This window comes from Heptranchias perlo, chromosome 28 (assembly GCF_035084215.1).
Source record: "Heptranchias perlo isolate sHepPer1 chromosome 28, sHepPer1.hap1, whole genome shotgun sequence".
Classification (NCBI taxonomy): domain Eukaryota; kingdom Metazoa; phylum Chordata; class Chondrichthyes; order Hexanchiformes; family Hexanchidae; genus Heptranchias; species Heptranchias perlo.
The window spans coordinates 35,054,608-35,076,997 of record NC_090352.1 but is presented as its reverse complement, the minus strand read 5'-3'; the positions used below and the strand labels follow the sequence as shown (position 1 = coordinate 35,076,997).

Here is a 22,390-nt window from a genome sequence, read left to right as displayed (position 1 = left end):
AAAACATCTCAAGGCGTTTCACAGAGACATAATCAGACAAAAATGGGCACCGAGTCAGAAATTAGGACAGGGTGACTGAAAGCCCTGTCAAAGAAGTGGGTTTTAAGGATAGCATTAATGGTGAAAAGCCTGAAACAGTGGAGTTCCAAAGAGACTTTGGGATCCATGTACATAGATCATTAAAATGTCATGGACAGGTACAGAAAATAATCAAAAAGGCTAATGAAACGCTCGCCTTTAGATCTAGAGGATTAGAATACAAGGGGGTAGAAGTTATGCTACAGCTATACAAAGCCCTGGTTAGACCACGCCTGGAGTACCGTGTTCAGTTCTGGGCACTGCATCTTAGGAAGGATATACTGGCCTTGGAGGGAGTGCAGCGTAGATTTACTAGAATGATACCTGGACTCCAAGAGTTAAATTACGAGGAGAGATTACGCAAACTAAGGTTGTATTCCTTGGAATTCAGAAGATTAAGGGGTGAGTTGATCGAAGTTTTCAAGCTATTTAGGGGAACAGATAGAGTAGACAGAGAGAAACTATTTCCGCTGGTTGGGGAGTCTAGGATTCGGGGACATGGCCTAAAAATTAGAGCCAGGGTTTTCAGGAGTGCAGTTAGGAGACACTTCTACACACAAAGGGTGGTTTCCGCAAATGGAAGTTGAAGCTAGCTCAATTGTTAATTTTAAATCTGAGATTGATAGATTCTTGTTAACCAAAGGTATTAAGGGATATGGGGCTAAGGAGGGTACATGGGCCATGATTTTAGCATGGCGGCGGGAACTCAGCGGGTGGGTAATTAGTCGCATGGGAAACCCAGAAAAAATTTTACCGCGTCAGTTTGAGAGATCGCAACTGAATTGAAGGCACTTAATTTGACTTCCGGGTTTCATGTCTCCAAGCTGCGCAGAGGGTGTACTGCGCACTTGCATGACGTGCTGTGAACTGGAGTATTTAAAAGGGCCAGTGCAAAAATGGATTTTGAAGGAGAAAGGAGGAGCAACGAAAATGGAGCAGCACAGAGCAAAGGCATCACCCCGGTTCAGCCACACTTCCATTGAGGTTCTAATGGCTGGTGTGAGAAGCAGGAGGGAAGTCCTCTACCCGGCTGGCAGGAGGAAACGACCTCCTTCTGTCACTAAGAAGGCTGGCTGGAGGTGGCTGAGGAGCTGAGCAGCGGGAGCACGGTGCCCAGGGCCTGGGTTCAATGCAGAAAACGGTTTAATGACCTAACCAGGTCAGGAAAAGTGAGGGCATCTGCTGATTCACCTACATCCTGTGAAAAGAACCCCTCCCCTCTATCACTCTGTGTTGGCAAGGCTATTCCATCACATCATTCCTCACACCCACTTAAGTTTCATCATCAACTTACCATCACTTTCTATGCACTTCGTCACTTCCCCATTTGTGCACCCACCACTGCCACTCGCCCCAATCCTCATGCAATGTGATGCATCTGTCTGATAGTCAACCTCTGATGCATCTGTTTCATTGTCAGCCTCACCGAAAGCAACGCATCCATCTGGTGACCACGTCACCTTCATTCACTCACACATTCGTTCTTTCTCCCTTTGTAGGAGATGAGAGCGCAAAGAGGAGTAGGACTGGAGAGGGCCCACCACACAAATCGTGGCCTTGACAGAGGCGGAGGAGGAAGTGTTAGATCTGAGCCACACGGTTGAATGCTTGGCCGTCGGAGATGGCGAGACTGGCAACCCGCAAACGGCTCGTGACAGAACTTTCACACACATCATGAATTGATGTTATCAATGAGTGACCTGTCGCACACCTCAGGATGCTCATCGCAACATCACTGCTGCGATGATTCTTAATATTGCTGTACGTTCTCTTCCAGGGCCTTCAAGGAATGCTGAAGAGGCCCATGACGAAGGCGATTCCTCAGAGGAGCTCCCTGCCTCTGAGGGCGCACCGTCACATTATAGCGAGCCATGCGCCAGCCTAGATACTCACACCTCGTTGGGCCCTATTAGAGAGTTAGTTAGGTTGTCACTTGGTGAGTCATCACACACAAGTGATCATGAGCAGACACTGGTGGCAGAGACAGCTGTGGAGAGTCCGCGTCAGTGGGAGCACTCCTCTCCAAGCTCTGCTCAGCTGGACGCAGATGCTGAACCCCGGGGGCTATCCTTTAAAAGGAGAATGATCGAGGTACAGGTGCACTTTTGCGAGGTACTGGAAGACATGCCACATTCACTCCTCACAACAGCAGAGAGGATGGAAGAGTTCACCTCCATCGTTAGTGGACTGGTGGTGCAGGTGAGTGCGGAAATGTCTGCAGTGGAGAGAATGGCAGCCTCCATTGTGCTTCAAGCACGGCTCACAAATGAGTCCCTGACAACGGCCGTGTGCACTCAGGGGGAACAATATTCTACCGCCTTAAACAGGCAGACAGATACATTAGCAGCGGCTTTACAAGGCATCACACATGTCCTCCAAGCTGTTGTCCAGCAGAGTGGTAGGAGTGATGTGGCCCTGGCCCAGGAGAGGGATGATGGCGAAATGGGACATGAAATTGGGGACTCTGCTCAAAGCCCTCCCACATCTCACCCGTTGCACCCCCCTCAACCATTGCTCGTGATGCTGCCTCCTCTCCAGATGGCCGAGTCTGCCCCCTGCACAGGTGCAGGTGGAGCGGTTTTTAGCGGGGCCTTCACGGGCTCCAAAACCCAGAGGGCATAGGTCTAGACCATCTCAGCAGTCAGGGCAGGGATCTGAGCAACCTGCCACTACCTCTGCTGAAGTCACAAGGGTGGTGGTCGTTCCAGGTGGTCTGGTTACTTGATTATCTTCACTTTGAGATCTCCTTATGAGAATCTATCAAATATGAGTGACTCCCTGGCATCATGAGCAACCAGGTGTGCCGCTGCTCTGCCGATGAGTTGCCCATCATCGTCCACCTCCTCCTCGTCTTCTTCAATGTTGATGACAGGTGCGAATGCTTCATGAGCGAATGGGACCTCATCCACCGGTGACCCTCTCCGTTGAGCGATGTTGTGCAGGACGCAACACACAACTATTATTCTCCACACCCTCGCCGGTGAGTACTGAAGGGATCCCCCAGATCGATCCAGGCACCTGAAGCACATCTTGAGCATTCCAATGGCTTATTCAATGACAGACCTGGTGGAATGTGACTGTTGTTGTACCGCTGCTGTGCCTCACTGGTGGGGTGTCTCAGAGGTGTCATGAGCCACGTCTACAGGGGATATCCGTTGTCTCCAAGGAGCTAGCCCTTGTTTTATGCATGGGAGAGGGCCGGGATGTAGGATTCATGGCAGCTGTCAGGGAACTTGGCACACATCTGCAAATTGATGGAGTCAAATCCCTTTCGGTTGATGAACAGTCCTGGCTCATATGCAGGTCCTCGGATTGCTATGCGTATGAATCAATTGCGCCCTGTACCCGTGGGAAGCCAGTCAGAGAGTGGAAACCACTGCTTTCTCAGTCTGGCTGATGTCGTCGATGGGGAAGTTGACATAGTCGGATGACCCGGCAAACAAGCCATCTGTGACCTGTCGTAAACACTTATGTGCAGACGACTGAGAGATCCTGGTGATGTTTCCAGTGGCGCCCTGGAAGGATCCAGAGGCAAAGAAATTAAGATGTGGAGATGCCGTTGATGGACTGGGGTGGACAAATGTAAGGAATCTTACAACACCAGGTTATAGTCCAACAGTTTTATTTGAAAATCACAAGCTTTCGGAGGCTTTCTCCTTCGTCAGGTGAGTGACGAAGGAGAAAGCCTCCGAAAGCTTGTGATTTCAAATAAAACTGTTGGACTATAACCTGGTGTTGTAAGATTCCTTACAAAGAAATTAAGGCCAGTGGTGACTTTAATTGCGACGGGCAATGCCTGGCCCCCAGGCCCAGTCAGGAGTAGCTCTGCATGAAGGAGCCTGCAGATGTCTGCGACCACCTGGCGACTCAATCTGAGCCTTCGTAGGTACTGCTCCTCAGAGAGGTCCAGGAAGCTCTGCCTCTGTCTGTAGACCCTCTCACGTGGGTTGTGCCTCGACAGAGTTCTCGGAAGGTTGCAGGGCTAGAGGAGGGTACAGAGATAGGGAGGGGGCGAGGCCATGAAGGGATTTCAACACAAAGAAAAGAATTTTAAATTGGAGGTGTTGAGGGACCGGGAACCAACATAGGTCAGCAAGGACAGGAGTGATGGGTGAGTGGGACTTGGTGCAGGGTAGGATGCGAACAGCAGAGTTTTGGATGAGCTGAAGTTTATGGAAGGTGGAGGATGGGATTCCAGAATAGTCGAATCTGGAGGTGACAAAGGCATGGACAAGGATTTCAGTGGCAGGCGAGCTGAGGCAGGGATGGAGACGGGCGATGTTACGCGAGTGGAAGCAGGCGGTCTTGGTGATGGAGAGGATTCGGGATCGGAAGTTCAGGGTCGAATAGGATGCCGAGGTTGTGAACAGTCTGGTTCAGCCCGGGAGGGGGATGGAATCGATGGCGAGGGAACGGAGTTCGTGGCGGGGGCCGAAGACAATGGCTTCAGTCTTCCAATGTTTCACAGGAGGAAACTGCCGCTCATCCAGGACTGGATATCGGACAAGCAGTCTGACACCACAGAGGCAGCGGAGGGGTCGAGAGAGGTGGTGGAGAGGTAGAGCTGGGTGTCGTCAGCGTACACGGGGAAGCTGATGCCAGCAGGTCCTGTGATCGACTTACACGATTTGATTTGAACTGAACTAGGAACAGGAGGAGGCCATTCAGCCCCTCGAGCCTGTTCCACCATTCAATTAGATCATGGCTGATCTCTCTCTTAACTCCATCTACTTGCCTTGGTAACCCTTAATATCCTTGCCTAACAAAAACCTACTAATCTTAGTTTTGAAATTTTCAATTGACCCCCAGCCTCAACAGTTTTTTGAGGGAGAGAGTTCCAGATTTCCACTTCCCTTTGTGTGAAGAAGTGCTTCCTGACATCACCCCTGAACGGCCTTGCTCTAATTTTAAGATTATATCCCTTTGTTCTAGACTCATCCCACCAGAGGAAATAGTTTCTCCCTATCTACCCTATCAAATCCCTTAATCATCTATATTCAAAGGAATACAACTCTAGTCTGTGCAACCTGTCCGCATAATTTAACCTTTTTAGCCCCTAACTGCTGCTGTATGCTATAATTTGAACTAAGGTGTGTTGATGGGGTTTATTTTACTGCATGTTACAGGGGATGAATACATTACACGGCAGTAACACAGGTTGGCATTTGACTAGGTATCGGCAGAAGCCAGGGGCGGCCACATGAATAGAACAACACATCGCACAAGGAGACCTTGAGAGGCTGAATAAAGGCTTTGCACAAGGGGACAGAGCAAGCGGTGGGGGGGCTGGGGCCATCGGAACTGTTCGAACAAATCTACTACCTTGCGCATCAATTATTGAAACGATTGATCAAATATTCAGACACACTAAACTTTCTCGAACGGTTTAGACTGGGAGAACCCGCGAAGAAGCCCCAGGTAACGGTTTGAATGAACTCCTGCTCTGATTGCATTCTTCTACTCGACGTACAAGGTGTCAGATTCCCAGCTAATAAATAAAACAGATTCTGTGTTTGTTTTTTTTTTGTGCAGGAGGAATTTTAGTTCTAACCAAGGTATGCAGTGACAGTACTGGATTATTCCTTCTATCTGTATTTTTTCTCTGTGAAGCCCCTCGGGATGCTTTTTTTTTATCTTAAAGATGCTGTAAAAATGAAATTTGTTGCTGAGAATAGAATGCTTTTCTCACACACTTTGGCAGTTGATGCCCAGATCAGGTGCCCACGATGTTGATGTACAGTAAAAGCTCCCTCTGCTCTGTCTCAGCGACGTGCTTTAGGTTTCACTTCGGTAGGATACAGGAACATAGGAATTGCTGGACGAAGAAAGACCAAGGTCCATCTGGTTCACCGGTGGTGAGGGGGATTACAGTGGGGTGACGCTGAGGTTGCGGTGCGGTTACACTGGGGTCACTGTAAAGTTACGCTGGAGTTAAGTTGGGATAATGCTGGGGGGTTACAGTGGGGTAACGCTGGGGTTACCCTCGGTTTACGCTGGAGTTACTGTAAGGTTACACTAGAGTTACGTTGGGGTTACACTGGGGTAATGGTGGGGTTACCCTCGGTTTACGGTGGGGTTACGCTGGGGTAATGCTGAGGTTACGCTGGAGTTACTGTAAGGTTACGCTAGAATTATGTTGGGGTTACGCTGGGGTAATGGTGGGGTTACGCTGGGGTAATGCTGAGGTTACGCTGGAGTTACTGTAAGGTTACGCTAGAATTATGTTGGGGTTACGCTAGAATTATGTTGGGGTTACGCTGGGGTAAAGGTGGGGTTATGCTGGGGTAATAGTGGGGTTACACTGGGGTAATAGTGGGGTTACGCTGGGGTAATGGTGGGGTTACGCTGGGGTAATGGTGGGGTTACGCTGGGGTAATGGTGGGGTTACGCTGGGGTAATAGTGGGGTTATGCTGGCTGTTCCCTTACCTGCAACGCAGCCACAAACTGGATGGTGCTGACCAGAGCGAGCGCCGAGCCCTTCGGGAAGTTGAATCGAACCGTGTCGATGAAGTGCGCGCTGTCGATTTTGATATCGACAAACACGTAGAGCATTTTTATTCCAGCTGTGGCGTCAATTGGAACTGAAAGCAAGAAGAAAAAACAATGACACATGAGCACACTGGGGAAAGTCTGAATATGACGATGACCTGGATCGCCGCAGAGCCCTCAACCAGGGCGACCGTTCACGCTCGTCCAGCCCCCCTGTCCAGCTTTGGTATTTTCTCTCGGTCCACCCAACCTTCAAGGCTCTGCTGCCAAAAGCGCAGCTGCACGGGCCTGCGGATACCAGAAGGGAACCAGGGTCTTCCCCAACATGACTCTGCCATCCAATCATCCCTCCGCTCCGCTGCAAGGGAACGTCACAGCCGCTGCTCAGCAGGACTCTGAGCTTTCACCTACTGCCTGTCCCAATCAGCTGCCTTCTCGCAGCCATCATTCCTGGAGATGGAGTCTGACTTGGCAGTCCAACAGCACTGACGATGATAGTTACAGCTTCCACATCCCCCTCTCCCACCCTCCCCGAAGCCGTGTTTGCTGCCGTGCGGTCCCCCTTGCACCGTGCCCATCACGTGTGAGCCTAGACACTGATTGTGGGCAGCCGATCGCCCCAACTTAGGTGTTGGCCTTGGCTCAGCGGCAGCTCTCTGGTCTTTGAGTCAGTCAAAAGGGGTTCCTGCTCGTGATCGCTGTGCAGTATTTCAGGCATAGACGCTGGAGCACCGGATCAGACTTGGCTGTTATCCCCCGCTGTGGTCAAATAGCCTGTGGGCCCTCACTCACTGAGAATGGCCACTTGGGTGAGGTACCAGAGGGCTGGCTGTACCTCTTGAACTCTACCCGAGCAAGAGTGAGCGGCTACAGGAGAGGAGGGGAGGAGTAAATTGGAGAGGATTGACGAACTTCATTAAAACAAGACATGTTGGCAGGAGAAGCTAGGTGAGTACGTGAGGGAAAAAGCAGTCGAAGGATATGCTGATAGGGTTAGACGAAGTAAGGTGGGAGGAGGCTCGTGTGGAGCATAAACACCGGCATGTGCCAATTGGGCCGAATGGCCTGTTTCTGTGCTGTAATTTCTATGTAATTCTGTGTCGGCATAAACACCCCAAGATATTCCAGGCACAGAAAGGGGCTGGAACTCTGGAATCGGCACTGTTCAATTCTCTGAGTAAATGAATGTGGGTCGACCTGACCTTTGCAATTCAATAACTTTCTCACTAATGGAGTGTGAACAAAAAAAACACGCCCGACAAATCGTTTCCGATTCACCTTAAAAAATGACTTCAGCCAAGCGCATCCAGCGTGTGAAGGGACATAGCGTGAGAGACATACTTCACAAAGAATTAAACACACAGGCCCCGCACCTACACACACACACAATTGTACCTCTATCACAAGGAGAGATATTAATGGATGCCTGTAACTTCCTCCAGCCCTACAACCCTCCGAGATCTCTGCGCTCCTTCCATTCTGGCCTCTCGCGCATCCCCGATTTCTTTTGCCCCTCCATTGGCGGCCGTGCCTTCAGCTGCCTGGGCCCTAAGCTCTGGAATTCCCTCCCTAAACCTCTCCGCCTCTCTCCCCTCCTTTAAGACACTCCTTAAAACCTACCTCTTTGACCAAGCTTTTGGTCACCTGTCCTAATATCTCTTTATGTGGCTCAGTGTCAAATTTTGTTTGATAATCGCTCCTGTGAAGCGCCTTGGGACGTTTTACCACATTAAAGGCACTGTATAAAGGCAAGTTGTTGTTGAATTACACTCTGGAATCTAATCGAAGGGTTTGGATGTTTTATATACAGATTAACAATACCTGGGATTGACTTCCAGGCTGGAATCCAAATGGTTTATATGTAGGATGATGGGTTCATGGGAGTGATGGACAGGCTCCAATCCAATCAAGGGGTTCAGGTGACACCATTGGCTACAAACACTGAACCCAAGATAACCCAGGCCTCCAATCACTCTTTTGATACTTTAATCTAAAAAGCTGCTTCCATTTAACGGGCTAATTCTTCATTCTGGTCTCTGCGAGCGCCAGTGGTGTTGGGGCAAGCGTAGCCCGCCAGTACACACCTCCCCCTCAGTCTGCGGAAATGTGCCCCATATAGTTAGAGACCCTGGCGTTGCAATTGTAGGACTATTAAGAATTAAGAGAAAGACTTGAATTTATTTAGGCCCTTTCATGTCCCAAAACGCTTTACAGCCAATGAAGTACTTTTTGAAGTCCAGTCACTGTTGTAATGTAGGAAACGCGGCAGCCAATTTGCAAGATCCCATAAACAACAGTTTGATAATGACCGGATAATCTGTTTTAGTGATGTTGGTTGAGTAATAAATATTGGCCAGGACACCCGGAGAACTCTTCTGCTCTTCTTCAAATAGTGCCAGGGGATCTTTTATGTCCTCGTATCTTTACGGGGCCTTTAACGTCTCACCTGAAAGACAGCATCTCCGACAGTGCAGCACTCCCTCAGTCCTGCACTGGGAGTGTCAGCCTGGATTATGTGCTCAAATCTCTGGAGTGGGGCTTGAACCCACAACCTACTGACTGAGAGGCACAGAGTGCTACCCACTGAGCCACGGCTGACACAGGCAAATGGTGGGGAATTTCCAGCGCAGAGTCCGTCAGAACTAGACAGCCTAGGCAGGGAGGGTTTTGCCAATTTCAGCCAGGGTACAATGCGGGTGGCCTCAGAGCACCGAGGAGAAGAAAAGCAAAGCACTGAGGTGCCCGCACCCCCCGGCAAGCATTGGTTTGGGCTTGGCTGTGATGCCCCATGTAGTCAAACAGCCGGCACTCCCTGTCCAGGTTCAAACACGAGGGATGGCTAGTTGGGCGTGAAACTGGTTGGGTGCCGCTAGTGCCTGCGGCATGAGAACATCGGAACAGGAATAGCCCACTCAGCCCCTCTAGCCTGTTCTGTCATTCGATAAGATTATGGCTGATCTGTAGCTCAACACCATCTACTAGCCTTGGTCACATAACTCTTAATGCCCTTGTCTGATACAAACCTATCAGGCAGTAGAAGAGGGGAGATACCTCGTGTAAAAGAACACACTGAAAAAACGCAACTCAATTTAAACAGTCTGAGTTTAGCCTAAGGAAACCTGGAAATACACAGAATTATAGGGGGGCGGGTGTTGGGGAGGTAAGAGGGGAAGAAAATTGAGATCATCAATTGAAAGCTTCAAGCACACGGGATATAAAAAGCTTCAAAGCACTGGCCACCATCCTGGAGATAATAGCCCTGAACCTGGACAGTATGTGTCGGCTGTACAGGGGTGAGGGTGCGATTCGGGCCCCACTGTGATGCCCCCCACAGTCGAACAGCTGCCCGGGTCTCACCGCCCGGGCGCACAGATGAAGACCGGCCACTTGGGGGCAGGTACCAGAAGGTGAGTGGGCACAGGTGGGAAGAGAGTTTGGAAAGGGGGCTCAGCACCTTCAGGAGGGGGAGAGAGAGAGAGCGAGAGAGGAAACTGGAAGGAAGAAGGGAGTCGGATCAGCAGCAGCCACACGGTAACTGACCTCGGACATTTATTGAGGATCGGCCACTTACAACCAGGCAGAAAATAGATCAACTTTTTCTTACAGAGGGAAAAGTTTAGCAGTGTTAAACACGGCTGGGGCAATGATGTTAACAAGGCCGAGTGTGGCACTGCGGGTTTAATATTACAGAATACGCAGTTCTCTAAAGCAACTAGGACCTCACGTAGGGGATTTAATGGATCGGCTAATCAATATCGGGAAACGTCACGGGCCCCATTAACTCCTCATTACTACATTAGTAAACCAACATAATATGGCCAGGGAACAAATCAATGCGGAGTCCAGCACTGACAGAAGACAAGTTCATGCTGAAAAATGAGTTGGAAGAAACATTTTGAGCTGAACGTATTTCACACAGGAGGTAATTGCATTCTGAGACGAGGCGCAGTTGGAAGCGGTGAAGGATCAGAGAGGCAGGAATGTGGGTTTGCGCCGGTGATATACCACGCAGTGAGTCTCAGGTGCCAGGGAGGCGAGTCCCTATAGGCATGGATAGAGGGAAAGGTAACCAGAGGGCCAGTTGTGTTAGCTGTGGTTCAGTGGGTAGCACTCTCATCCCCTGACTCAGTGGTCGTGGGTTCAAGTCCCACTCCAGAGACTTGAGCACATCATCCTGGCTGACGCTCCCAGTGCAGTACTGAAGGAGTGCTGCACTGTCGGAGGTGCCGTCTTTCGAATGAGAAGTTAAACCAAGGTTCCCTTTCAGGTGGGCGTAAAAGATCCCACAGCATCATTTTGAAGAAGAGCGGGGGGATTCTCCCTAGTGTCCTGGTCATTATTTATTCCTCAACCAACATCACTAAAACACAGATTATCTGATCACTATCACATTGCTGTTTGTGGGACCTTGCTGTGAGCAAATTGGCTGTCGCATTTCCTACATTACAACAGTGACTGCACTTCATAAAAGTACGTCATTGGCTGTAAAGCGCTTTGGGGCGTCCTGAGGTCGTGAAAGGCGCTGTATGAACGCAAATTCTTTCTTTACACTGCCATGGAACGTGCTGCACATCCGTGATTCCAGACAGGCCGTCCCCTCTCACTGTACTGGTGTGACATTTTCATTCAGGCCCCGTGATCGCAGTGGGAGAGACTGCAAAAAAATTAGTGTCACATTTGAGGGCAGTACCTGCTCTGTGGACCCATCCCCGCTGGGAATTACACTGAGGCTGCCCGAACACATTTCACTTAGGATGGTTAGGAGCTGTCAGAGACAAGAATCCGTAATCTCGCCTCCCTCCCCCCCGCCTCTGCCCTTGGCCTGTACTGAATCTGACGTTAAGACGGCAGAGGTCACTGAAAGGTGCTTTTTTAAAAACTCCCCGGTGCCTAACACGCATATATATATATATAAAAAAAAATTGTTGCTACTGGTGTGAATGAGATGAGGTTCAGGAATACAGACGGGCGAGGTCAACAACCTTCAGGCAGCAACAGCTGGTCATCCCTGCTTGCCTGCCGTCTTCATTTAATGAAACCTTACTGGGAGCTGTCTGAGCTTGGGAGAGCGGTGAAGAACAGGACAGGCACTGCCAGCGTATCTCAGTACCCGAGCTGGCTCCTCATGTTGTACTCTTTCCCCTCTCCACCCACCCACCCTGCTTTATTTTACCGTGCCCTTTATATTATCATAATTTACGGCATAAATTAAAACAGAAATCTTGAGACACACAGACGTGGCCAAATATATTGCAACTGTCTAAGAGAAAGCATTACTGTCAAAGGTTCCCTTTCACCCTCCCCCTCCCCAACAAAGGAGTCTTGGAAATTACAACCAGTGCTGGCATTTCAACTGGAATTGTCCACTTGAATCAACAGCAGCAGCAGCTTCCATTGGAGATATTAGGATAGGTGACTTGGTCAAAGAGGTAGGTTTTAAGGAGCATCTTAAAGGTGGAGAGAGAGAGGCCGAGAGGTTTAGGGAGGGAATTCCAGAGCTTAGGGCCTAGGCAGCTGAAGGCACGGCCAACGGTGGAGCGATGAAAATCGGTGATAAGAACATTAGAAATAGGAGCAGGAGTAGGCCATACGGCCCCTCGAGCCTGCTCCGCCATTCAATAAGATCATGGCTGATCTTCTACCTCAACTCCACTTCCCCTCTCTTCATAGGTAAGGAGGCCAAAACGGTACACAGTACTCCAGGTGTGGTCTCACCAGAGCCCTATATCATTGCAGCAAGACCTCCTTACTCTTATACTCCAACCCCCTTGCAATAAATGCTAACATATGTTTGCGCAAGAGGCCAGAATTGGAGGAGCGCAGAGATCTCAGAGGGTTGCAAGGCTGGAGGAGGTTACAGAGATAGGGAGGGACGAGGCCATGGAGGGATTTGAAAGCAAGGATGGGTATCCCATTCACCTGTCCTTTCTCCTGTATCCTTTTATATTCTTCCTTTTCAAATACCTATCCTTTTAAATGATGTTGTGGTCTCCAGCTCAATATCTACTTGCGGTAAAGCATTCCATGTTCTACCAACTCTCTCTCTGCGTGAAAATAGTTCTTCTAACCGCCCCCTCCATTCTTCCAGTGGGAATTTTTAGTCTATGCCGCATCTTGTTGTCGATTTGCCAACAAGTGGAAACAAGATTTCACTGATTCTAACTTTGAAAGCCTTTATTAGATTCCTCCCATAACCTTAGGGTTGCCAACTGTACCTCACTGTAATCCTGGAGGCTTCATCACATGATCTCCTGCCTCCAACTGTCCCGCCTGGTCAAACAGTCTTTCTGCCCCCATGTCCAATATTTTTTATAACTAAGAAATGAAAGTGTTCAAAGAAATGAAAAAAAAACTTTTTTAATGCCCCTCTAATTGTTCTCCAGGGTTGTTGTTCATGGCAGTGTCCAGGAGATTAATCTTTAATTCCTGGAGACTCCAGGACAATACTGGAAGGTTGGCAACTCTGCTTAACCCTCTCTTGTGTCAGTGATAAGAAAAAAAAGGCCCCAATTTTTCATTCTATGAAACCGACAGCCCAAATGCGTCACCTGCTCGTGAGGCAAGAGAGCACTGGACAAGTCACCGCGCGCACAAGCACCCAATGCCCTCCCTCGAAAGGTGGGGTGTCGGTCAGCATGGAGCCGAGACACTATGTGGTGTTTACGTAACAGCATGGTCGGTAACGCGGTGACATCACTACTGTCGGCGCGACGTGTGTTTCACTGCTTTCATTAAATCAGATATTAGAATCACCTTGAGGTCAGTGTTGTGCCCACTGCAAATTGTTTACTCACTGAGGGAATTGAACATAACAACATAAGAAATAGGAGCAGGAGTAGGCCATTTGGCCCCTCGAGCCTGCTCCGCCACTCAATCAGATCATAGCTGATCTTCGACTCAACTCCACTTTCCCGCCTGATCCCCATATCCTTTGATTCCCTTAGAGTCCAAAAATCTATCTATCTCAGCCCTGAATATATTCAATGACTCAGCATCCACAGCCTTCTGGGCTAGAGAATTCCAAAGATTCACATCCCTCTGCGTGAAGAAATTCCTCCTCATCTCAGTCTTAAATGGCCAACCCCGTATCCTGCAATTATGCCCCCTAGTTGTAGACTCTCTAGCCGGGGAAACAATCTCTCAGCATCTAGCCTGTCATACCCCCTCAGAATCTTATATATTTCATGAGATCACCTCTCATTCTTCTAAACTCCAGAGAGTATAGGCCCATTCTACTCAACCTCTCTTCATAGACAACCCTCTTATCCCAGGAATTAATCTAGTGAACCTTCGTTGCACCGCCTCGAAGGCAAGTATATCCATCCTTAGATAAGGAGACCAAATCTGTACGCAGTACTCCAGGTGAGGTCTCACCAATACTCTGTACATCTGTAGCAAGACTTCCTTACTCCTGTACTCCAACCCCATTGCAATAAGGGCCAACATGCCATTTGGCTTCCTTAATTGCTTGCTGTATCTGCATGCTAACTTTTTGAGTTTCTTGTACGAGGACACCCAAGTCTCTCTGAACACTAACATTTAATAGTTTCTCACCATTTAAAAAATATTCTGTTTTTCTATTCTTCCTACCAAAAAGTGAATAACCTCACATTTCTCCACATTATACTCCATCTGCCACCTTCTTGTCCACTCACTTAACCTGTCTATATCCCTTTGCAGACTTTTTGTGTCCTCCTCACAGCTTACTTTCCCACCTAACTTTGTATCCATGCTAATATATTAACCCCGAATCCATGAGCCCTTACCTTGTGTAACAACCTTTTATGTTGTGGAGATGCCGGTGATGGACTGGGGTGGACAAATGTAAGGAATCTTACAGCACCAGGTTATAGTGCAACAGTTTTATTTGAAAGCTTGTGATTTTCAAATAAAACTGCTTAACCTTTTATGTGGCACCTTATTGAATGCCTTTTGACATTCCAAATATACTACATCCACTGGTTCTCAAATACCTACCCTGCTAGTAACATCCTCAAAAAAATCTAATAAATTTGTCAAACATGATTTCCCTTTCACAAAACCATCTTGACTCTGCCTAATCATATTATAATTTTGTGCCGTTACCACTTCCTTAATAATGGATTCCAGCATTTTCCCGACCGATATCAGACTAACGAGCCTGTAGTTCCCTGTTTTATCTCTCCCTCCCTTCTTGAATAGCAGGGTAACATTTGCGACCTTCCAATCCTCTGGGTTGGTCCAGTTGGATGGAGGCGAATCAAACACCAACAACATAGTAAAATGTCCCAGGGCTCTTCACAGGAGAGAAATCAGACAAAATTTGACACCGAGTCACATAAGGAGATATTTGGAGGGGTGACTAAAAGCTTGGTCAAAGAGGTAGGTTTTCAGGAGCGTTTTAAAAGGAGAGAGGTTTAATGATGGAATTTCAGAGCCTAGGGGCCCAGGCAGCTGTAGGCATGGTCGCCAATGGCAGAGCGATGAAAATCGGGGATGTGCAAGAGGACTGAGGGCACGGTCGCCAATGGTGGGGCGAAGTGATTGGGGGAAATGTACCAGCAGCCAGAGTTGGAGGAACGCAGAGAGCTACATTCATAGTGTGTAGTTACTGCCCCTGCACCCTCTGCTGTTCGGAGCAAACTGTTTGGCCGGTCGTGAACCGTTCCAGGCTGATCCTTCCAGCGGAAGGAGGGAAAGTTCATGTGAAATATGAAACAAAATGTTCGGTGGTTTCCTGATAACTTAGTGAGTTTATCCAGTGAGTAGAAGAGCCATACAGTCCACAGTGGTCCCAGGCTTGATCCCAAGTCTAAGTTAGCCCATCTCGGAGCTGGGGGGGGGGGGGGGGGGGCGGGGGAACGGTGGTGGCGGCAGTATAATTGGTCTCAGCACCACTGGACTAAAGAGAGGAAAATCAGCATCAGTCACCTCTGACTGCCATCCACTGGGCCCCTGCTGTAAATTGCGGACATCGGATGAGGAATGGACTGGGTTCAGCCTACAATTGTGGCCAGCCAGTTGGGGCAAGGTATTGGAGGGGAGACTGCTGCCCATTGATGTGAACTCCAGTCGTCGAGTCAATGCCTTTAGGAGGTGTGGGGGGAGGGGGGGAGGTGTGGGGGGAGGGGAAGGAAACGGAAGAAAAACGTTTTAAAAATTAAAATTATTGGACCAAAAAAAATGAAGTTCTGCCAGAAAACCATACCACTGTGTAAAGCTGCACAGTTTGAGTAATCTGGTTGACGAGGAGGATGCTATGGAGGGGGGCCTTTAATTGGCCTTATTTTAGAAGGTCCGAGAGGACCCCCAATTGTTCCACTGTATTGGACCCTGCAATCTGTGCCTGTTCTACCTGGCACATAGTTAAGACCTAATTTTTTTTTAAAACATGAGTACTTGAAAATCATCCCAGCGCCTACAGATAATTAAAAAATTTGATACAAAACATGTGCTCCCTATTAAAAATACATTTCCAGTGACTGTATTTTCTCACTTTGCTCTCACTATGGCGCCACATTACTAATGCAACCTGCCCACCTCAATATGGCATCTCAGGCATCCAGTAATAATTGTCTGAAAAATGTTGTCTACGCTGGCAGGAGGAGTGTTAAAGGCACAAACAACAATGCCTAATGTGGCAGACCCGGACAACAGCCATTGCAACATTGTTTTATCTATCTTATATCTAAGAATAGGAGACTTACACCTTCCTCTCCTCAGGTGAAAACTGACACTGAGCCAAAGAAGGAGACTTTAGGACACGCGGCCAAACGCTTGGTCAAAGAGGCAGGTTTTAAGCTGCGAATTAAAAGAGGAAATAGTAGTGGAGAGACAAAGAGGTTTGGGGAGGGAATTTCAGAGCTTACGGCCTTGGATGGCTGAAGGCAAGGTCGCCAATGGTAAAAGATAGTTGGCAAAAAAAATCCGGGGGGTGGTGGAGGAAACTGGAAGAATTTCTTTTTAACACAGCGAGTTATGATGATCTGGAATGCGCTGCCTGAAAGGGAAGTGGATGCACATTCAATAGTAACCTTCAAAGGGGAATTGGATAAATACTTCAAAAGGAGAAATTTGCAGGGCTGTGGGCAAAGAACAGGAGAGCGAGACTAATTGGATAGCTCTTTCAAAGAGCCAGCACAGGCACGACGGGCCGAATGGCCTCCTTCTATGCTGTGCGATTCTATGATCTCGGACCGTCTCGCTCTCACAGAAGCAGCTGAGTGGTATCCGGCAGTGGGAGAGGCTCGAAAGGTCTAACAAGACGGATTAAAACTTATACATACATCCCTGAAAGAAAACAACAAAAATCGCCTTCAGCCTCCAGGTCGAAATCAGTGAGCAAAAAAAAAAATGATCACAGAAGATAGAAAGAAGTGCTTTGTCACTGGTATTTGATGAATAATTAAAGGGGGTGAGGTCTCGCTACGGATTGGCAATTTCTTAATATCTGATGTTCTTTCCACTTTCACCTCACGGCAGCCAGCTGCATGACCGATCTGTCTCGCTTGAAAAGGGCAGAAATATCTCGACTATCAAACAAGCTTTGTCATTTCGTAGGACTTTGCAGAAATTACCAGCAACATCAAACTGCATCAGTAATTTCACTCTGAGCTTCAAAGGCATGGACAAGTAATGAACTGCTGATGCACAATGTTTCTGAGGAATGAAAAGGCTTGTCTTTGGGATTTTATTCCACTCCCATTAGGGGTATTTAATATTCAGCCGCTGGACTGGGGGAATCACATGGCACATTTCTTTTTTTTGAGCAAACAAACACGCATACACCGCTCAGCATTTAACAGTCTACTCTAGGGTTGCCAACCCTCCAGGATTACCCTGGAGGCCCCAGGAATTGAAGATTAATTTCCAGGATGCTGCTGTGAGCAACAACCCGGGAGAAAAATCATCGGGTCAATAAAAAATTGTGTTTTTAAAAAACATTTCTTTGAACACTTTTGTTTATTAGTTAAAAAAAAAATTGGCCATGGGGAAAAAGGGCTGTTTGACTGACAGGCAAGGATAATCCAATCAAGGGTAATGAAGGATCTATTTTCTCTCCAATTGGGTCGGGAAGGCAGTGCATCACGAGGATGGACATGCCGGGCAACCAATGGCGGGAGCGTGGGGGGCGGGGCGGGGCGGGGCGGTTGAAGGCAGGAGGTCTTGTGATGACACCTCCAGGGACATGTCCAATCGAAGAAACACAAACCTATATTCTAAGCAAAGGTTAAGGAGGCTGGGCAGGCTTTTGTTTGAAAGGAGACAACTCCAAGGTGATCCGAGGGAAGTTTTCCTAAAATGGAGCCGGATTGATGAGTTTGATTACGGCAAATTGTTCACGCAGGGTTTAAGAAAGTAGGGGGGTAACCTAGAAAATTAGTAGCAATTTTTGGCGCAAATGGGTCCTGGAATTTGGGAACGAGTTACAGTGGTAAACTACTGAAGCAAATAATGGATCGAGAGGCAACGTGAAGGGCTTGTAGAGAAAGAAAGCTGGCGAGAAGGCTGGTAGGTGGCGTTGTCATCAACCAAAAAAGATTGGGCCGTTTCTAAAAATTCCTCCATCGCTACATATCTCCACCTGTAAGGTACGCATAACCCATTTGGTTGTGTTGCTTTTGAGCCGTCCCTTGCAGATGTTTCAATCACACTGCTGCCCAGGGCAAATCCTCCCAGGTCTAAAACCAGAGCTTGTTGCTAAGATCCATATACCGTTGCTAAGGACATTATGTTACACAAGCCCTTCCTTTGGCTCTCCAATCGGAGCGATTTCTGTAAAGAACAGATGATGTTGCAGATTTTATCTATCAAATAAAGCGAAAGAATGAAATTCCATTAAAAAGTGCATTTCATGTCTTCAGATCATCGCAAAGCACTTCATAGAATTACCTTGAAGTGTAGTCAATGTTGTAATGTAGGGAAACAATGCAGCCAATTTGCACACAGCAAGGTCTCACAAACAGCAATGAGATAAATGACCGGTTAATCTGTTTTGGTTGAGGGATGAATGTTGGCCAGGACACAGGGGGAAAAGTCCCTGCTCTTCTCTGGAATAATGCCGTGGGATTTTATAGGTCTGCCTGCACAGGCGGACAGGGTCTTGGTTTAATGTCTCCTCCGAAGGACGGCACCTCTGACAAAGCAGCACTCCCCTCAGTTCCGCACTGCAGTGTCAGGCTTGACTGTGCACTCAAATCCTGCAGTGGGGCTTCAGCCAACACTTACCAATCCCAACCGTAGGTAGCTGCATACTGCATTAATGAGAGAAGACGAACACACAACACATAACGTTTCAGGCTTCACTTAAAAATAAGGGCCGACTAGCCAAGCCCAATGAATTATTAAGGTTGTAATGATATAATAATTGTGATTGAGTACAGTGTCCAAGCTGGGATAACGGGATCATCTGTTTCTGTCATTAGACTGGTAATCATGAAGTATGAGGTATTATGGCCACACAAAGTGCATGGAAGTCTAAAGCCTCATATGAAGAAACTCTAATACGATACAATTACACAAATGCTTTTACAGAAAGGAAAATGCACCAGCCCAAGGAACAGCTCCAACCAACCCCTGATTTTTATTGTATGTGAAACGCATTGAGACGTTTCTGAGCAACGTTGTATACAAAAGCAGGTCTTGCTGCTCCTGTCCAGTACTGAGGGAGTGCTGCACTGTAGGAGGTGCCGTCTTTCGGATGAGAAGTTAAACTGAGGCTCCGTCTGCCCTCACAGATGAACGTAAAAGATCCCACAGCGCTATTTCGAAGAGCAGCAGAGCGAGTTCTCCCCAGTGTCCTGGGCCAATACTTATCCCTCAACCAGCATCACTTAAAAGTAGATTATCCGGTCATTATCACATTGCTGTTTGTGGGACCTTGCTGTGCACAAATTGGCTGCCGCGTTTCCTACATTACAAAGAAAGAAAGGACGTGTGTGTATCTTGGCTGTGAATCTAAGCGGGCAACCGCAGGCATGAAGAAAGAAAGACTTGCATTTACATGGTGCCTTTCACCTCAGGATGTCCCAAAGTGTTTCACAGCCAATGAAGTACTTTCTGAAGTGTGGTCACTGTTGCAATCTAGGAAACAATGGCTACACTTCAAAAAAAAAGTACTTCATTGGCTGTAAAGTGCTTTGGGACGTCCTGAGGTCATGAAAGGCGCTGTGTAAAGGCAAGTTATTTCTTTTCTTTTACAGGCGATGCTGCACAATGCAGTTGGGCAAGAGAGATGCTGGCTTAACCACAGAAGTGCTGGCGTTCCCCCTTCCAGCAAGGACTTATCGACAAGCAATATCGTTACAACCGTACAAACAGATCGTGCAACAACCTTCCAGCGAGATCTGAAAAGGCTTCCGAGCTGCACTGAACGCAGAGGAACAGAACTCAGCACTTTGGGAAACACGAGGGAAGAAGCTGCATTCAAATCCAGGCTCACGCCCCGCCCACATGATAATACCACAACTGGCACCTCCCCAAGGGTTTGTTCATCCCAGCATCAATGCAAAAAGGCAGCCCATTCATGCAACAAGTTGGATGTCCCGAACATTGCTCAAGTAGAGAGGCGCACCTTAAAGCAGTTTGTAGGATAAAGGACAGAAAAAAACAACAACTTGCATTTGTATTGCGCCTTTAACGCAATCTAACGTCCCAAGGCACAGGATCGATTTTCAAACAAAATCTGACACAAAACAGAGGAATGGTGGGGGTCGGCTGGAGAAAGGAGAGGGTTAAAGACAAAGGTCTCAAGGGTGTTCTCGAAGGCAGGGAGGGAGGTGAGCAGGCGAAGGTGCTGGGAGAAGGACGTGCCAGAGGGTGAGTGACTAAAGGAGAGGATCCTGATGATAGAGCAGAGAGGGTGGGCAACAAGGAATAGGACGCCCATTGGGGAGCAAAGGGAATACTGGGGGAATGCACGACTACAGGGGATTGTAAGGTGGGGCAAGGTGGGTGGGGCTATGTGGGGGTTTCAAAGGCAAGGACCTTGAAGTCAACTAACTGGAGCACAGGGAGCCTGGTAAGGACGGAAAGAGTTTGTGGTGGGGGGTGGAAGTGAGGGTATGGACAGCAGGGTTTTGAATGAATTCCCCTCCTGTTGCACACTAGTTTAACAAACTTTGGAAAAACTGGAATTTTTCTGTCCGATTGGCATTTCTTACAATTAAAGATAATTCCCTCCTCCCTGCCCCCCCCCCCCCGCCTTCCCCGAAACCAGACGGAACACAGCAAGAGGCCGATCGGTCAGACATCCCACTGGCCACGCCGCCCAGGTACATGCGCCTTTTGGAGTCCCCTGCGCAGAAACAGCCTGATTCCGCAGAGAATCTGTCATGCTGCCCCTTGCCGCACTCATGTGCAAAGCCACCAGGGGGCACCCAACCCTATGTGCTGGTGGCACATTTGATGAGCAGAATCTGTGTAAAGTATTTATTTCTAGCTTTGACCAGGAAACCTAAATTATTCTGCGGATTTTAACACCTGTTGGGCTTATCCTCTCTCTGTAAAGTGCCCCTTGTACGGTAAAGACGCAGAGGCAAGTCGTTGTTAAACTCGTGGGGCTGGGAGAATATTAGACTTAACAAGAGGAGATTTGGTGCAAGGCCTGCGACTGGGGAGCAGCGAAGAAAGCAATCCCTTTATGGCAGAAACGCGACGTGTTTTCCACCTGCTCAGAACAACGCAGCCCAAGGCTCTAAACCCTCGCCACTCAATCCCGCGGACTGGCCCATAGCTCGCAGCCGAGGGCTGTGTCTTAACAATCGGCCCTTCATGATGTACAGGATTACACACCAGCAAATTACATGCAATGAAAAGGAAGGAATTGCCATTTGCAACTCACGATCCCACAAATATTTCATCCAATAATTCTATCCTTCACGTACATAGAATTCCCTCCCTAAACCTCTCTGCCTCTCTACCCCTCTCTTTTCCTTTAAGATGCTCCTTAAAACCTACCTCTTTGACCTAGCTTTTGGTCGCCTGTCCTAATATCTCCTTATGTGGCTCGGTGTCAAATTTTGTTTGATAATCGCTCCTGTGAAGCACCTTGGGACCTTTTACTACGTTAAAGGCGCTATATAAATGCAGGTTGTTGTTGTTGTACATAGGCCTCCCCCTCCTCCCCCTGCCCACCTCACATGTTTATTAATATCCTCTGAACGTTTGCCATGAGAATTGGGGCAGTCTTCTGTCGCCAATCACTCTTATACCTGTTCCACTTAGCATCTCTCAGGGCCTCTTGTACGTTAAAGGCGCTACGTAGATGCAAGTTGTTGTTAAACTGAGAGAATATCAAACTTAACAGGCGATCCGTCTTTTGGGCGAGACGTTAAACCGAGGCCCCGTCTGCCCTCTCGGGTGGACGTAAAAGATCCCATTGGCACTACTTCGAAGAAGAGCTGGGGAGTTCTCCCCAGTGTCCTGGCCAATATTTATCCCTCAACCAACATCACTAAAAACAGATTATCTGGTCATTATTACATAGAATTTACAACATAGAAACAGGCCATTCGGCCCAACAGCTCCACACGAGCCTCCTCCCTCCCTACTTCATCTAACCTTATCAGCATATCCTTCTATTTGTTTATCCCTCATGTGTTTTTCTAGCTTCCTCTTAAATGTATCTATGCTAGTCGTCTCGACTACTCCTTATGGTAGCGAGTTCCACATTTTAACCACACTCTGGGTAAAGGAGTTTCTCCTGAAATTCCCTATTGGATTTATTAGTGACTAGCTTATATTTATGACCCCTAGTTTTGGCCTGCCCCGCAAGTGGCAACATCTTCCCTGCGTCTACCCGATCAAACCCTTTCATAATCTTAAAGACCTCTATCAGGTCAC

The 22,390-nt window shown here is 48.1% G+C and overlaps 1 protein-coding gene across 2 annotated transcripts in view; it reads right to left on the bottom strand.

Annotated features, from left to right (window-relative positions):
• Window positions 1-22,390, bottom strand: part of dph1 (diphthamide biosynthesis 1) — a 466,448-nt gene that overhangs the window by 223,892 nt on the left and 220,166 nt on the right. For both annotated transcript variants that reach the window (XM_068008460.1, XM_068008461.1), the window contains exon 5: window positions 6,506-6,660. In XM_068008460.1, coding sequence (XP_067864561.1) covers window positions 6,506-6,660 — 155 coding nt within the window. The remainder of the gene's footprint in view (window positions 1-6,505; window positions 6,661-22,390) is intronic.